Source organism: Podarcis pityusensis (genome assembly GCF_964106645.2).
Source record: "Podarcis pityusensis genome assembly, chromosome: 2".
Classification (NCBI taxonomy): Eukaryota; Metazoa; Chordata; class Lepidosauria; order Squamata; family Lacertidae; genus Podarcis; species Podarcis pityusensis.
The window spans coordinates 51,557,154-51,575,700 of NC_138029.1; the positions used below are offsets into that span (position 1 = coordinate 51,557,154).

Sequence of the window (18,547 nt, forward strand, 5' to 3'; positions counted from 1 at the left end):
GCTCTGTGGTTTAACCCACAGCGCCACCTGTGTCCTTAGGATGTCCCTATTTTCTTCAGAGAAATGTTGGAGGGCATGATAGGACATACCTATTTTCATCGGATAAATATTGGAGGGTATGGAGTTATCCAATCCCCAGGCTATCTGAAGCCAGCCCTGTACCTGTATAGTGAAGAGTTTTAAAATGTTTTATTATGTTTTTATATACTGTATGTTGGAAGCTGCCCAGAGTGGCTGGGACAACCGAGTCCGATGGGGTGTGTGTGTAAATAGTAAAATTATTTTTATGGAATAGGACGTCCCTATTTCCTTCAGAGAAATGTTGGAGGGTATGTCAGGGGGATTGCCCAGGTAAGTTTACGCAGAATTTGAGACAGTAGGAATGAGGGAAAATTTAAATTCAGTTCGTATTTAAAGGCAAACCAACCTGATTTGCACTTTCAGAAACAATTTGAGAACCAAATATCTGCTGGGCTTCAAAATGCCTTTGAGGATACCATGGCCCAGTTTGGTGTGACATTTCCTGAGATGGGGGAACGGGTATAGGGCTATGTTTGGATACAATTGGATGGCATTTCGAATCAAGATGGCAGACCGAACCCACCAAGACTGCACTGATTTGGACATCTCTGAAGATATTGCAACTGCCACACACACTGACAAAGGAACGGGGGGCAGGGGGAGCGCACCGCCCCCAGCACCATTGGGGAGGTGGTACCATCGCAGCCACCCCCCAAATGCACCGTATGTACCCCCACTGCGCTGGGTGCCATGCCCCCGCAGGCAGCACACCACGCCCTCGGGACACACGCCACACCCCAGTGGGCGACATGCCACACCCCCGGGACATGCACCACACACCCCAGGAGGCACGCCAGCCACATCTCCGCCAGTTCTCCACCCCCGGTGCTGGAGCATGCAGCTTCGCTACTGGCCACACCCCACTGGAGGAAGAGGACCTGGCGCTCTCCAAAGCAGATGCTACAGAGAAGCAGGCTGTGTCCGTGCATCATGAGTGGGAATCCAAGGGCTGGCAGTGTTTCCTACTTCTCCAGATGTATGCTTTACTTTGGGGATTTTAAATGCTGACAACATTAGGGGTAGATTCCCCCCAATCCTCCGGGTGTGTGGGAGAAGAAGAGGAAAACTCCCATTGTGCAAGCAGGCCTTGTTCCATGCATGCAGCTGCTTCTTTGACTCCTGCCCTAGGGTTGGTTCCCACAATGATTTGGAGCTACAGCTGGGTTAAATCCTGGCCAGACCTGGATCAGATGGAGGGGTTGTGTACAGCCTTAGAAAACACACACACATATATATTTCATTAAATTTCCAAATGTCAGTATGTTTTGCCTTCTAACAATTCTTGGGTAACATAGGGTGCTTTCTGCCAGTCTAATATATACTGCGGAAAGTGGATTGTCTGTTTTTCTGTCCATCTGTTCTCTAAGCAATTGGTCACCTTTCATGGCCAAACTTGGTACTCTGGTTCTGAAGATGGAAGAGCTTGTTTTCATCTACATTTGGAAACTGCTGGATGTCAATTTGAAAAAAAAATAGCAGACCAAACTGTTCCAAGCTGAATAGATTTGGATGCCTCTGAAGATATTGTTGCTTAATTTGGCAGAATGGTTCTTGCCCATTGTTGGAGGAGTTGGAGGAGTGAGTTTTGGACTATGCACCTTTGGAAGTGAAATAAACTGTTACGGGCACCACAAAATACCCCGGTGCACAGATAAAAAGCTGGTGAAGCTCAGCTACACACATCCAAAACAACAAAGCACAGAGAAAAACAGGCACCCTACTCCACAACTCCCCCTCCACACACCCAGTCAAAAATTAGGAGGAGCAGGTGGCCTTGCCAAGTGACAAAGGATGCGTCTGGGGGTATTGTGGTGCCTATATGTGCCACATTGATGACCTCATGTACACCCAAACTATTCTCCTCTTAAGCTCCGAAAATCCTTGTGAAACCACCATATGTCTTTCATCTTTCCAGGAGACTTTTGGCTGTTTACCCTGCTATTTTGCAGAGTCTTTGTTAAGAAAACACAGACATGTAGTCACAGCACAGTTTTGGCAAACATTTAATTTTTCTCTATTATTACTGGAGTGACTTTATCACAAGCTCTGTTAGTCTCCTTATGTTCCTCTCGTTGTTTTGCAGAGAAACTAAAAATCAAAGTCATTCCTGCTCGATTTGGGTTTTATTTTGTTCCTGAATGTTAGGACTTGTTTCTTCACCCCATATTCTATATTAATGACAGTCTACTGCAGAGTTTTTGCGGGGGTTACCGAGACAATGTGCGGTGCTTTTGTCCACATTCAGTCTGTGCTATGTCATAAATCATTCTATGTTTACATTTTTATCCCACCTTTCCACCCATAAATTCAGAGAGGAGTTCTAACCTTCCTACAAATCTGGCCAGATAGGACTCAGTTATACAGCTGCAAATAAAACATTTAAAGTGTGTTTTAAGTGCAATATGCAATGTGACACTAGATAGTGATGGTGAGCCTTATGGAAAATTCAATGCATTTTTAAAAAACGCTTTAAAAATGCATTTTCAGAACATTTTTTATATGTGTGTAGATTCCACCGATTTTTTTTCAAGTTGCTATCCTCCAAAGATTTTAGACTATAATTCCCATCAGCCCCAACTATTATCCATGCTATCTGGGGCTGATGGGTACCGGAGTCTAACAACATCTCGAGGGCACCAGGTCAAGGAGGCATGGCAGGGGCCATACTTGCTCTTTAACCGTGTAGTATAGAGGACCTGTGTGATTTCATCCAGCTTAATTGCTTCTAGTCTTTGACAACACACACCTCTGGAAATGGTTAGTTAATCTTTTGTAATCTTTTGCCCTCTCTTTTTCTCAGAACAAGCAGTGTAGATGTGGCAGGGCACCATCCAACTACCCAGTTTTAGACTTTTATTTTGAAATGGACTAGATTTTTCTTTTCCCCTAACTACTTTGTTAAATAAATGTAGCTAGGTCTTTAAAATCAGTGTTGAGAAAGATATGCACTCTTCCTGGATGAGTGTAAGTTTAGCCTTGTCTAAAGAATCTGTGAAGCCTAGATGTTTTGGGGAGGTTTGTTTTTGTTTTTGTCCTCTGGTAATGGCTATCCTATCCTGTTCTCAAGTTAAGAGTGCAATGCAAACGTTGCTCCATGTTTTCTATGCCAGCCTGAAGCTGGCACATTGATCAGGCCCAGATTGGCTGACCTGCACCCCTGGTCCACCTCTGGAACATCTCACTTCATGTCTTCCCACTGGTTGCTACTGATGGGCATCTCACCAATGGCACTTCCACCCACAATTTGTGGCATAATAGAAGAGTGATGCTTGTCTCAGTTGGTGGGAGCCAGAAGGAGGCCATCTTAGCCCAAAATGCTGGGCTAGGCAGAGGGACACCTCCAACTAATCCAAACCCCCTCCCCAACCCAGTGCAAGGGGAGGGGGTTTCGGATTGCTCTGCTAGGCTTCAGATGTCCCCAGAGGCCTGACTTTCTAAAAACTTTGTGGATCTGAGGTATCAGCATTAACACTGGTAACCATAATTTCACTTTTTGTCCACTCAAAATGTACCAGATATGCCAGGAAAAGATGAGAAGTTTGAGCAGCATAGTCTGTGTTAATAAATAGACTAGGAGCATCCTCACAGCAAGTGGTATAATTTGCTCACTGTGACTGACTCATTCTGGTCTTCGGATTTTTCTGTTTCTCTTGATAGCTGTGCATCAGTCTAAGAATGAACATGTGCTCTTTTCTCTATTAGAAATCTCAAACTCTTAACATCTTAAACATTAATAGTGTTCTATAGGCAGTCCCTGTTCTGTAATGTACTGAAGTCAGAGTGTGTCTTACGTGGGTCTGTCCCCCATTATTCTTCTCAGTACGCAAACGCTATGATTTTTATGATCTCTGAGGATGCTGCGGCGCAGAGAGCCATATGTGCTGGAGGTGTTTGCAGGAACCAAACAAATGCTTGGCACAAGTATCTGCTGCCCTCTGTTGACTAAAAGGAAGGATAGAATCTAGAAAGATGGCATTTGCCTCATTTTTATTCTTGCAGTTATTCAGCAAAGATGTTTTCTTATTATGCCAGGGTAATGAGTTTTTAAAAATGACAAAGTGAAACTTTTCATGGAACATTAGTGAAATAATATGGAAGATGTTTGAATTATTAACAAGGGAGAGTTTGTGTTATTCAGAATTGTGTATGTTCTCTTAGTGACAAATTATTATTTAATATAGTTATATCCACCCTTTCTCCCAAGCTCAGGCTAGCAAAGGATCTTTTATCACCAGTTGTTGATTTTTACATTTATTAATAGTTAGAATCATAGAACTTTAGAGTTGGAAAGGACCCTGAGGGTCATCTAGTTCAATCCCCTGTAATGTACAAATCTCTGGATCATACATGACAGATGGCCATCCAACCTCTGCTTAAAAACATCCATGAAAGATAAGTCCACCACCTCTCATTGGAGTCCATTCCACTGTCAAACAGCTCTCACTGATGTTTAGTCAGAATCTCTTTTCTTGTAACTTGAATCCATTGGTTCGGGTCCTAGTTTCTGGAGCAGAAGAAAATGAGCCTGCTCCACCCTCCTTGTGACAGTCCTTTATATATTTGAAGATGACTACATTGCTCTGGTTCGCCAGAAGCGGTTTAGTCATGCTGGCCACATGACCCGGAAGCTGTACGCCGGCTCCCTTGGCCAATAAAGCGAGATGAGCACTGCAACCCCAGAGTCGGTCACGACAGGACCTAACGGTCAGGGGTCCCTTTACCTTTACATTTTACAGTGGTACCTCGGGTTACAGACGCTTCAGGTTACAGACTCTGCTAACCCAGAAGTAGTACCTCAGGTTAAGAACTTTGCTTCAGGATGAGAACAGAAATCGCTTGGCAGCGGCAGGGCAGCAGCAGGAGGCCCCATTAGCTAAAGTGGTACCTCAGGTTAAGAACAGTTTCAGGTTAAGAACAGACCACCAGAACGAATTAAGTTCTTAACCAGAGGTACCACTGTATCGTATCTCCTCTCAATCTCCTCTAATCAAGTCTCCAGCTAGTCAAGGAACTTAAGACAATGTGCAGTCAGTCATCAGGGCTAAACTTTGTTGATTATAAAAGCAGCAGTGTCAGCTAACAGGTAGAGGCACTAGTCCAATAGATGGTGCTGTTCCAATGCTTAGCTGTGCTTCTGAATCTTATCATAAGAACATAAGATAAGCCTGCTTCTTCTTCTTCTTTGGCAATCACTTGTAGCTGTGTAAGACTGTCTTCCATAAACACGGTTTTAACAATGAGTCCATACGTAAGTGACTGTGGAGGCCAGTTCTGGATCCACACATCCTTCCACAGTGGGGGCATAAGTTTCTGGATCAGGCCAAAGGCCCATGTCCTCCGGTATACAGAGGGCCGCCAGAGTCCCACAAGCAGAACATGAGCACAACTGTCTCCCCATCTGCAGTTCCCAGCAACCAGTACTCATACTGCCTCTAACACAGGACGACTCTTATGCTATTGTTTCAAACTGCAGATACTTAACAGAGTCTGTTCTTCTAAGTGTTACAACAGGGTTTTTTCATTTTTCATTTTTAAGAGAATCCCTGTGCGCTGGAACCTTAAGAGACACAGTGGCATGGAGCCACTTTCAAGGATTAACGCAGAGCAAAACTCGACGTGATATGAGAAATCCACAAGCAACATCTCTGTCTTTTTAAAAGCAGAGCCTGCGGAAGGAATTCAGATAAGGGCCAAGAATGGTGTTTAACCTTTACCCCCCAGCTCTGTTTATCTAAACAAAATCCCACCCCTCTTCCACCTCCAAGCTATTTGCAGAACTTGCTAATTTTAATAAAAAATGATTTGAAGCATCTTTGTCCCTAACCACTGTGTTGATCTTAGGTCAAATGGTGTCCCATGTGAGGAGTTGCTTCAGCATTTCCCTTTGCTTGTTCTACTTTAAAATACTTTTAAAAAATGCATTGCAACCTCTTTCACAATGGTGGCATATGATTTTGGATGTAATTGTTCCCTGTCACAAAAAATAATAATGATACATTTACATGCAAACATGCCTATGACCACTTGTAAATTCGCTGTTTGTGGAATGGGCACTGAGGTTGTAAATATTCCTGTAAAGTACACACACACACAAATGCTGGTGCAATGTTAGCCATGCAAGTCAGTGTCAGCTTTACAGTGGAAGACAAACTCTTTCTACTGTTTCAGCTGCTGATGGGATAGCTGAGTAGGTAGTCTGGACAGGAGCCAGTGGGTTGCCATATGTCCTCTTTTTCTAGGACACATCCTCTTTTTCATGGGTAGAGTCATCACAGCCAGGGCGGGATTTAGGTTTGATGAGGCCCTAAGCTACTGAAGGTAATGGGGCCCTTTATATGTCCAGCTGTCCTTTGTCAACAACAAATTGTTGCTGTTTTTTTGTGTTGAATATATTCTATATGGTAATTTATGGACCTAATAGGTATCTAAAGCCATTTGCACATATCAAAATCTGCATTTTATCAAAGGAATTGTTGAACTGAAATACAATTAAGAAGTATATTAATAGTGAAATACAATTAAGAAGAAGTATATTAATAGTGAAATAATTATTATATATAGAAATGAGCAAACCTGTGATATTTTAGGGAGCAGGCTAGCAGGCGGGGCCCCTTACTTACGTCATAGGAGCCTAAAAAACACAAAACACTGTTGCTGTATGTAGGTTTTATTTTATTTGTTTTTTTGTCTTATATTTTGAAAATGTACATCCAGTTTTTTTCCTTTAAATTTTTTGGGGGCCCCCAAGAGAGTGGGGCCCTAAGCTATAGCTTGTTTAGCTTATACATAAATCCGGCATTGGTCACAGCGATCCATAGTTAAAGTAGGAGTTGGCAAATGTATCCTCTTCAAAATATTGCAACCCTACCCCAAGCTTAGCAGCCCACACACCTGCCCCTAAATCCAGCTCCTGTCAGTCCACCACATAGTGATGCTTTGAAAATGGGAGCTTGAAGGAAGGTGCTTTGCTTCAAACTGTGTTGGTGGCTTGAAAGCAGATCGTTGAAGCAGACTGGCTTCTGTGCTTGGATATGACAGAGCCAGGGGCAGAGCCTGGTGTTGCCTTAGAACTGAAGCCTTTGCTCCTCCTGGCTGCAGCTGTATGATTCCTTTTCAAGCTGCACATTTCAAGATAAAAGCACCCCCCACCCCCACCTGAGCAATTCTGTACTGTCCATCTCTAGTGATCTCTGCTCAAAAGGAAACTGATGTTCTCACTGCTGCTGTGAACTTCCCGACACTCAGGAAAGAGGAAGCAAAACCCTTTTAAAGCCCTTTCTCCAGAACTGTCATTTTGCCAGCTTAGGCCAAGTAAGGGGTTTCTGAACATTTTAAGATGATTGACACATAAACAAACAAACAAACACACAAACAAACAAACAATATCATATTCAGCGCTTTACCGAAGGAGTTAAGTTGGAAACTAATGCAAGGCAGCCCAAATCCAATTAAAGCACTTATTGAAATGTTTTCCCCCATGTTTTTAAAAACAGAGAAGTAAAAGAGAAAGTCTATTCCACCACTGTTTATTAGTGTTGCAGATTTTTTTAAAAAAAAAACAAAAACCTGCAGCTAGAAGGTGTTTGACACTCTGGAAAGTTTAGATTCCCCCAAAGAAACCCACAGATAAAGTACAGAACCTCTCCCTGTTCAGACAGCATATATTCCAGTCACAATGGGCCTTTTGACTGCTTGGCAATGGATCGTAGAATATAGGGAACGAGATGAAGGTTTATTAAGTTATTTTAATGAGGGTTGTTGGCATCGAGTCCTTTATAGAATTCCTGTTGGGGATTTCTAAAGGAAGGAGTTGCCTTCATCTGGGAACAACAAGTTGCAAGCAGTTTCCATTCCCTGTAGGCCCAGATATTTATAATCTGACAATTGATTCCTCTTTTATGACTGAACAAATTCATTCCCCGCACCCCCATCTCTAAACAGAACTGTAGCCACCAGGAGAACAATATGACTGATGTGACTTGGTGTTTTATTTGATGCTAGGGCACACATTGTGCTTCAACACATCAGACTAAGCACATGAACCTACTACAAGGACTTCTGTCCATCTGTTCTGGAAATGTCTGGATGCAGGACAGAGCACCAAGTAAGTACATAAGGATATATGGTATGTATGTATGTATATATATATATATGTGCATAAGAATATACAGCCATTTGTCATGGATGCTTTAGCTGAGATTCCTGCATTGCAGGGGTTGGACTACGTGGCCCTTTGGGTCCCTTCCAACTCTACGATTCTGTGATTCCATGATTCTTATTTTTAAAATAACCTAAAACTCAAAATGCTCAATATTTTAAATGTATATTTTATATTCTTTGTAAACGGTTTACAGGTTTTAATTTACAGTATTATACATTTTGTAATACACACACACACACACACACACACACACACACACACAAATATATACACACACACATTCTTTCATTGTTTCTGCAGTGGACATACACCATCTATTTTGCCTGAAATCCTATGACAGTGACTGTATGGTGAAATGTGAAAATTGGTCTTCCCCAGCCTGCCGCCTGCAGATGATGCTGGGCTACAGCTCCATCAGTCACAGGCAGAATGTCCAATGGTTAGGGATGATGGGAGTTTATTTAATTCATCAATGGAATATATACATAAAAAATCTCTAAGCAGTTAATATAGAAAACCCTTAAAATTCACTCACTCATTCATTTTATTTGTATGCTGTTTCTCCACACACACACAAAAATCATGCTCAAAAAGGTTTACAGCAAATAAAGAGGGATGCATCTCAAACAAACACTACAAAAACTTTTGATAATAACACAGCAAAACAATAACATAAGAATTTCATTATAACATAGCAAAAGAGTAACACAATATCAATTTCAGAATAATGTAGCAAAACAGTAACATAATATTAATTTCAGAATAATGTAGCAAAACAATCGCATAGTAACAATTTCATTATAACATGGCAAAACAAAAATATAGTAACATGCAAAAAGCCACATTTCCATAAATATAACAACATGCAGCATCCAAAGCAAAAATAACAAGGCAGTTTCGCAGTCTTACATTAGTCCTAGGAAATCCCCTCCCATAATGTTACTTAGCCACAAAATCAAGACTAGAATACAGATATAGTAAAACCAAAAAATACATACTGTCAATAAAAACCCAGAATCAAAATAATGAGTTCAAACTAAAGGCTTGAGCAAACAAATATTTAATTTGTATGTAAAGTGAGTCAGAGCTGACACATTTTGGATTGAACAGGGGAGGGTTTTCCAGAGGGTTGGTGCCACTGCAGAAAAGGCCTCCCTCCGTGTGGCCACAAGATGCACTCTGATTATTGTAAAGACTGGACACATCTGGAGGCCCCAGGTTGTGGAAGGCTATCCATACTGAGAGAGGTTAGGCATAATTCTGTTCACTGGATTTGTAATTTTCCCTTATTCCTGAAGAAGTGCTGGTGATGCCTTGATTTTGCAAAGCACAGAATAAAAATGCTTTAATAAAAGTTCTAGTTACAGGTAGGTAGCCGTGTTGGTCTGCCATAGTCAAAACAAAATAAACAAATTCCTTCCAGTAGCACCTTAGAGACCAACTAAGTTTGTTATTGGTATGAGCTTTTGTGTATCTGAAGAAGTGTGCATGCACACAAAAGCTCATACCAATAACAAACTTAGTTGGTCTCTAAGGTGCTACTGGAAGGAATTTTTTTATTTTAATAAAAGTTAAAAACTGAAACATTTCAAGTCAGCACAAGATTCTGGTAAAGTCAAATTTCATGCAGACTCTCAAAAATTAGGTGCTGGGATTATCTTTCAGTGCTATATTCCCCACAAACACTTAGTTGGGGGAAAAACTGAGTGGCAAAGTGAGTCCAAGAGATACATTAGACTGCGGTCAAGGTGCATTTCCCATGTCCAAGTATTAAGGAACAGCTCTTACAGATATTAGATCCTTTTAATGCTGTGAACTGCAGTTGAAGCAGCAGCCTCAAACTGCGCAGCCCCTAGCCCCCTTAGCAACTCCCCGAGGCATCTGGGTTCCCTGAAATTCCCTTTCAGATCCCTGTGTGGCCCCACATCTCCACAAAGGCCTATGACATCCCGCTCTGCAGGTTGATGCCTGCACTCTAACTGCATCAAAAGGCCATTGATCACCCTGCATTATTGATGGATTTAAGGGTACTTAGCACTGTTGAAGAGGCAAGATAGGGATATTTCTAGCAAAGCTTAGCAGCAAAACAAAATCACATTCCAAGAGTGAAAAAGCAGCTCCAAGGTGGGGCAGAAGTGACCTCTGCTTGGCCGCTGCTGCTTCAGCGATGGGGAATCAACCAGCAAGGAGCAATTCTCCACCTGCATGGTATCGTTGCCCCTTTAAAACTAGATGGAAGATTTCTGCAGGCTGCGGGAGTCCCATGTTGAACTGTTCCTGCCATCCAAGGAATCGAGACCAGGAGCTAGAAGCAGGCACTGGAAGAACCCGCCCTTCTCCTGGATGGAAGGGAGTTGGCACTTTGGATCCCATTAAAGGCAAGGCTCCCTGGAGTTTTCTTTCCTTCTGTGCTTGCATGCCTCTTGTGGGCTGGCTCCTTTGGAGAGGAAATGAGTGCAGTTTACAGATGTTTTCTTGATTTCCCCCAAAGAAGAGGCCTGTAGTGCTAGGAGTGGCTGCTTTGCAGATTAATCCCAAGAACAGGAAGGCACTGGGATGTTATATGCATTGAGGAGTGAGAACTTCTGTATTTCTAATAATGGGTGGCATCAGGAAGCTCTGGCTAAAAGAGGATGTTACCACATTGGAAGAGAGATGCTAAAGCTACAGCGCAGCTGGGATATTCCTTTTCACCTTGGTCAGAACAATCTGAGTCAAGATCAGGGTACTATTTTAGATTTTAACTGAAGGTGAAATTGCCACAAAAAGGGGCATTTAGAGAGCATGTGCTGTGTATACTTTTTAAAAAAACAAAAAGTCACAATAATATAGGTGTTCCTGAGGAATAACATGAGGGCTTGGAGGATTGTTAAGGAGACTGTGATCTTTCTCTCTTAAATTGTTGTTTGGGTTGAAAGAGGTCATGCCGAGTGTAATGACTGCTGGTTAATGAAATAATGTGTGTGCTCTGAACTCTCAAAGTGCTTTATAATCCTGAGTATTATTGCTAAAGCTGCCATCACATTGGTAGCAAATTTTCCCAAACCCAAATAAACTTTGTACGTTGAGATGTTGCGGCCACATGGCACCAGGGGTAGCGAACATGGTACCTTCCATATCTGTTAAGACTCCAAGCCCCATCAGCCCCAGCTGGTATGGCCAGCCCAGTGGTTAGGAAAGAGGGGGGTTATATCATCTTGCATCCTCTGGAGGGCACCCTGTTGGCTACCCCTGGCTTTTTACCCCTGCAGTAGCATCAAGATGCTGCCCTTGCAGGCTTGAATAGCAGCCAAAATGCCTGCAGCAGGGACTTCTTGCATCCTGCCTTCTAAAGGCTGCCAGGAAATCCTGTCCACCCTGAAGCAAGCAAGTAGTCTTCCCATTTCCTCTCTCCCAGCCCCTCCAAAAAAACAAAACCCTGCTCAGTCTTCCAAGCAGCTAAATGTATCATGTTCTTTGATGGATATAGTGGTACCTCGGGTTAAGTACTTAATTTGTTCCGGAGGTCCGTTCTTAACCTGAAACTGTTCTTAACCTGAAGCACCACTTTAGCTAATGGGGCCTCCTGCTGCCGCTGCGCTGCCGGAGCATGATTTCTGTACTCATCCTGAAGCAAAGTTCTTAACCCGAGGTAATATTTCTGGGTTAGCGGAGTCTGTAACCTGAAGTGTATGTAACCTGAAGTGTATGTAACCTGAAGTGTATGTAGCCTGAGGTACCACTGTATCATGAACTCAGTGCCATAGCTATGGGGCAGGGTGAGGGAGCTAGCTGGGGGTTTTTTGCCCTGGGTGAAGCCTCCAGAGGGGCAGCATTGAGGCTCCCTGCCTGTATGTGTGTTTACGCAATTGTGTGGGGTGTGTGTGTGTGTGCCAAACTGGGTCTTTGACCTGGGTAAAATAAAGGCTTGTTTCGCCCCTGGATGAACTCTGTGCTGCATTCTTCAGATTCCCTTTGAATGAATGTCTGCCAAAGGTTGGAATGCCAGGTGAGCCATAAATTGAACAAACAGGCCCGTTTCCACCGGCAGTGTAATCTACAGTCCACCTCAGAATCTCCATGAAGGACAATGAGCATTTTGCATCACACAAAATATTCCCCAGTAACAATTCATTCTGGAATTAACATGCGTAGAGATTTCTAATGGCAGAATTGTTCTGCATGCTTCCTGTGATGTGCATCCCTTTTGGAGGCATTGGGCATGGTTGCATTTATGATTTCATAGAGAGATGTGTGAATAAACATAATGGGATTAGACAACGTCACGGAGGATAAAGCTATCATTGGTTCCTAGTCATGATGGCTTTATGTTATCTTCAGTATTGGAAGTTAACATAAATAACAGCTGCTGGAGAGTAACCATGGAAGAGACCTTTTGCCCTCATGCCCTGCTTGTGTGCTTCCCAGAAGCATTTGGTTGTGGGAACAGGGTGCTAGACTAAGCAAGCCGTTAGTGTGGTCCAGCAGGGATCTTCTGATGTTCTTCTATGTTTGACTAGTGAATCAATTGGCCATGTTGTTTATGTGTTCTTCTGAGCGATGAGAAATTCCAAGGACAGCACTTCTGGTTTTGCTTCTCTTCGGATGGGAGAGCACGGAGACTCTTGGTTGCAAAAATACAGGGCAACAATAAACAGAGGCAAACAAGCACTTCTAGAAAGGAGAGAGAACTTGGGCGGCCGCCTCCAAGGTGCCACCGCCAGTTTCAGCTAGTCGCTTCTAGAAACTCTCTGCGTTCTCTCCTCCACCTTTGTTTCCTCCAAAACTGCCAGCTACTGTTTCTTTCTCAAACACAATCTGTAGTGGATGGTAAGGTGGGGTGGTCATGGTGCTTACCTGACCTCCCGGCAGTGGAATCACTGTGATTTATCATGAGGGAGAGTGGGAGGGGCAAGGCAGTGGGTAAGGTCAGCATTGTGCAAGTGCACCAGCAGGAACACCCTATTGGCTTGGGTAAAAAGTTCGTTCAAGCATTGCCTAGAGGTCATCATTCACAGAATTGTCATAGATCTGGTCAAGCAGCTTTTGGGCTAGATCAGGGCAGTTGGTCAGGAGCTGGTTGAGTTTCTTGATCAGAGAGTGCCCTGTATTTATCTCCGGTGTGGGTTAAAGAATTGTATTTTTGCAGCACTGACCTCACTGACACCTTGTTGTCGTCATCCCCCCCCCCCCACAGTAAACAGCAGTGACTTCACAGAAGGGAGGTCGGATAAGCACTTCTATCCAACCCTGCCATCTGCTATTGCTCACAATGCGCCACACACTTCTGTCAAACATGACCCCAAGTGAACTATCCTTGCAGGGGACAGTCCACAGCCATTTAGAAATACTAAGATCATGGTACCAAATCCAAGATTCTTATCAGTCATCATTTTAGGGCAAAACTATGGTGGCAGATCCATTCACAGGCAAACTCACAACCCTATGTTTTTATGGATTAAGCTATTATACATATTCACACACACACACAGTTTATTTATTTTCAGATTCTGATTCCTATGCTGCTCACTTTCCCCTAAGCAATGAACAATTAACATTTGACAAAATAAAAATATTAAAAACTGTTCAGCAATCAAAGAACTGCAAAGCTGGTCCTAATACAGGGAAGGCTTGGCAGGGGGTTGGACTCGATGGCCCTTGTGGTCTCTTCCAACTCTATGATTCTATTCTATGAGATAGTTTTCTTTTGAGCAAACTTCTTAAAGATAAAACAGAAGAAGCTTGCTTAATACATATTGGGAGGGAGGTCCACAACATTAGGGAGCTCTGTTTTCTGGTGGTTGTAGAGTGGGCATCATGTGGCATCAGGAAAGTGCCTTGGCTGACAACCATACTGCTTGGGCAGAAATGAATGGGGCTGTCCCTCCTGCAAACTGGCTCCAAGTTGCTTAGGGGTTTATAAACCAACAACAGCACCTACGCTTGGGCCCAGTAGCACACTGGCTGCCAGTGCAGATCTCTCAGCAATAGTGTTGTCTGCTATTCCCATCTTCTGCTCTAAGTGTAGCTTCCAGACCAATTGACAGGGCAGCTCTCCATAGAGCATATTGCAGTAGTCCAGTACTGAGATTTCCAGTGTCTGGCCCACTGTGGTCTAGGAATGGTCACAGCTGTCATAGGCATAGCTGGGGGGGCAGCCCCCCATCAATAAAAATCAATAAAATATATAGCAAACTGAGGTTCTTCCCCCACCACAAAAGGCCTGCCTCCCTAACAAAAATCCTGGCTATGCCCGTGACAGATGTTGTACATATACATACATGATTTCATTTGCATGCTGTCTTTCCACAGTTCAAACCATGCTCAGAGCAGCTTACAACATGAAAAAAACACATAACTACAACCTAAGTAGTCTTAAACCAGCCTAAGATGAAAAAACGAGTCCCTAGCTGCTAAAAACACGTTTCCAGCGACAAAGATGGACCAAGGAGCACCCAGAGACCATATACCTCATCCTTCAGAGAGAGTTTGGCCAAATTCAGAACAGGTATTTGGTCTGCCTCCCGGACATGGGAGCCAAACTGGTCTTGTCAGGTTTCAAACTCCGTTTATTGGCCCTCATCCAGTGCACCGCTGCATTCAGGCACCGGGGCCAGACTCAGCCAGCCGCTCCTGATTCAGACGTTATGCGGAAGTAAACAGCAATTGGAAATCCATTTAACTTCCTAACGTGGCAAGAAGGAATAAGAGGGAAACTTACCAGAAATAGCCACTCAGACGCCAGCAGTGGCTCTCTTAGTGAGCTCTAGATATTGTTGGACTGGACACCACTTCCCGCCCTCCCTGACCACTGCCCCTGCTGGCTGGGGCTGATGGGAGTTGGAGTCCAGCACATATGGCCAGCCACAGTTGAACCTTCCGGCCCTACAGGAATCTAGCTCACACCCTTCTCCGCTGCCTTTGCTTCCTTTCCAGACGGGTGGCAAGGAGCAAGGGCAGCTCTGCAGTCTCAGTTGAAGTTTAACCAGCGGTGAAAAGCCTCTCTTTTCAAAGGCACAGGAGAGAGAGAGAGAGAAAGAGAGAGAGAGAGAGAGAGAGAGAGAGAGAGATCCTAGAAATGGGGGAGTTGCGCAGGTGGCTGGACCAGACGAGCTAGTTTGAGCAAATAAGCCGGGCAGCGTCTCAGGCCAGCGGACAGCAACGCGGCTGTAAACAACTTGGCAACCCGTTTCCTCTTCGCAAACTTGCGGCGCCCCCCTCCCGCGCTCTCATTGTTTGGTAAGGTAGTGCGCGGGGGAGGCGGCGGATAAACACCCTGTTGATTATTGCCCCATTCCAGTTTGCGCCGGGAAGCCTCCCCCCCCCCTTTATTTTTCTCCCGCCCTCTCCGGAGGTGTTTACAGCTGCGCTCCTGGGTAACCCATTGACCTCCCCGTCCGGCTGCGCTGCTGGGAAACCAGCAAGGCTGATAAGGCTCCCTTCTGGAGAAATTCCTGTTCCTTGCGCCAGGGCGGGGCAGAAGCTGGACCCCAGCGCGAACAGTTTCTCTCAAGTTTCCCTTCCCCGCCCGCTCGCGCCCCTCCTCGCCTTTCGCCTCTCTTCCCAATTGCGCGCCCGAGGTGCTTTGGGAAGGGGAAGGGCCAGCCGGGAACAGGGGAGTCGAAGAGAACGTCTGTAGATGAGCCTCAAGGTCAGTACCATCCATTTAGTCCCTGCTGATTTCTCTCCCCCCCCCCTTTCCTCCCGAGTCCTCCTCCCAGCCACCGTTTTGATTCCCTCCCTGGCATGCCTTGCCTGCTGCCTCCCAGTGCAGCCAGCCGCGCAGGCGGAGGCAGCGTGTGCGCCCGTGTGGCGCGCTCTGCCCCCTGCGCTCGCCCGGCACCGAGAAAGCGGGCACAAAGAATGGAGGAGTCACTCTTTTGGTATCCGGACTCCGGAAGCGATAGTCTTATGCTTGCATCATGGGCTGCTTCTCTCACCCTCTTGCTCCTCTCTCTCTCTCTCTTCCCTCCAGGGAAGGGCCATAGAGCAGTGATAGAGCACCTGCTTTTCTTGCAGGAGGTCCCAGCTTCAGTCCTTGTCATTGCCAGGTATTGTTGAAAAAGTTCCTTGTCTGAAATCCTGAAGAGCTGCTGCCAGTCAGTGCAGGCAGTACTGAGTTAAGTAGACCGATGGGTCAGATTCTGCACAAGGCAGATTCCGACATTCCAGGGTTCTGGAGCACTGCTTTAGCTAGCCTCCCAAGTCGTGTGGATGTCCTTCACTGTGAGCAGTCTTTGATATACACATTGTGTACTGTGGCAGTCACTGCAGATGGCACAGTCCACATGGGAAGGATCTGCAGGGTTCTGTGCAAAAAAAATTTCACCTTTCATGACCGGATATCGTTGCACTACCTGGAAGAACAAGAAATTGGGGATGCAAAGAGTGAATCCTTGCCCTTCCTGCCAGAAATTCAGGGTTGTGAAGATCAGGGCCTCAGGTGGCAGAATGCAAGGGGTATTTGCCATGAGTGCCACAGCCAGAGAAGGAAGGAAAAGCGACTGAGGTGATAGCGGCTTCTGGGTTCTGGCAAGATCTCATGGGAGCTCTGCAAAATCTCACAAGATCTTGCGGGGCTCTTGCCAGAACCCAGGGGACAGGCCGCCCCTGGCGAAGATATCACCCCCCCGGCACACCACTGAGGCAGGTGAAATTGAGAGTGTGCGTTTTGACCAAGGCTATCCAATACGGTTGTACCTTGGTTTTCAAACAGCTTAGTTCTCAAATGTTTTGGCTCCTGAACGCCGCAAACCTGGAAGTGACTGTTACGGTTTGCGAACCATTTTTGGAAGCCAAACGTCCGACGTGGCTTCCGATTGAGTTCAGGAAGCTCCTGCAGCCAATCAGAAGCTGCACCTTGGTTTTTGAACATTTTCTGAAGTCAAACGGACTTCTGGAATGGATTCTGTTCAAGAACCAAGCTTAAAAGCTTAAAAGTTAAGCCACTCAGGCTTGATCTAATCCCCTGACAGCACTTGTAAGCTTTACGCCACAGTGGCCTTGCTGTGGTAGATGTAGCAAGAGAACCTGGGCCAGCATGCAGTTCAGATGTTGAATAACTGTCAGATATAGGCAAGCATATGCAGGGACCTCTCTGTCTATCTATCTATCTATCATCTATCTATCTAATCTAGCAGATTCAGAATGCTTTAATTTGTGTCAGCCAATGGAATCTTGTTCATGTCTGCTCAGAAGGAAGTCCCACTGAATTCATTGGGGTTTACTCCCAGGTAAACGTGGATAGGATTCCAGCCTTCGCATCCCCGCATACTCCCTGAACTCCCAAGGACATGGGCTCAGGATTGCTTCAGCCCTTTGTACACAAAAACAGGTAAAATGGTGATTTGCATAATAATCCTATGCATGTTTACTTGGAAGTCAATCAGTGGCCTAAATCGGCAGCTGTGATTGTAAGTAAGCACCAGGGATAGTTCCCATCCCCCTTTGGACAAATTTCTCTTCAATGAACAGGGATGAGTATGCATAATTGAAACCTTGAATCATATGAGCTACTGGAGCTATGCAAACTTGTTGAAGGAAGTTGAGATATTGCTAAACGCGTGGTAGGAAAAGAGGATCTGTTTGTCACTAAGAAGAGTTGCCATGTTGCATGGGAGTCATGCCCTTCTCTCATTCCAGGCACTCTGACCCTTGAATTGAGCAGTAAGAGCTCCAGACCCTTAATGAATTGCACCTCTTTACCCTATAACTAAGGGACGCGGGTGGTGCTGTGGGTTAAACCACAGAGCCTAGGACTTGCAGATCAGAAGGTCGGTGGTTCAAATCCCCGTGATGGGGTGAGCTCCCATTGCTCGGTCCCTGCTCCTGCCAACCTAGCAGTTCAAAAGCACACCAGTGCAAGTAGATAAATAGGTACCGCTCCGGCAGGAAGGTAAACGGCAATTCTTTGTGCTGCTCTGGTTCACCAGAAGCGGCTTAGTCATGCTAGCCACATGACTCGGAGGCTGTACGCTGGCTCCCTCGGTCAATAAAGCGAGATGAGCGCCGCAACCCCAGAGTCGGCCACAACCGGACCTAATGGTCAGGGGTCCCTTTACCCTTTACTTTTTTATCCTATAACTGCTTGCCCAAATCTGGCTTTATTTGCCGAACTTTTGAGTCTGATTGGATATTACCGTTTCTTTGCAGTTTCTCTTTACCTTTCCTACCTTTTGCAAATAGAGAAGAGGAATATAACAAATAGCCCTTAAGTTTCCAGTGTTCACAACTGCAGCAAAGAACTTTAATATAAAACAGCAAGAAGACCTGGCCAGTTTATTATATGGCCATGGCTTTGCTTCCTATCAGGCTTCCAGCACGGAA

At 44.9% G+C, this 18,547-nt stretch overlaps 1 protein-coding gene across 3 annotated transcripts in view; it reads left to right on the forward strand.

Moving 5' to 3' along the window:
* The first annotated feature begins 8,001 nt into the window (after positions 1–8,001).
* Positions 8,002–18,547, forward strand: part of SH3TC2 (SH3 domain and tetratricopeptide repeats 2) — a 51,838-nt gene continuing 41,292 nt past the window's right edge. The window contains exon 1 of one of the 3 annotated variants that reach the window (XM_080997087.1): positions 8,002–8,185. In XM_080997087.1, the coding sequence (XP_080853213.1) occupies positions 8,119–8,185 (67 nt within the window). In that variant the 5' untranslated portion in view covers positions 8,002–8,118. Of the gene's footprint in view, positions 8,186–15,851; positions 15,873–16,196; positions 16,273–18,547 lie in introns of those variants that run through there. The other 2 variants (XM_080997091.1, XM_080997090.1) reach the window with 2 other exon arrangements.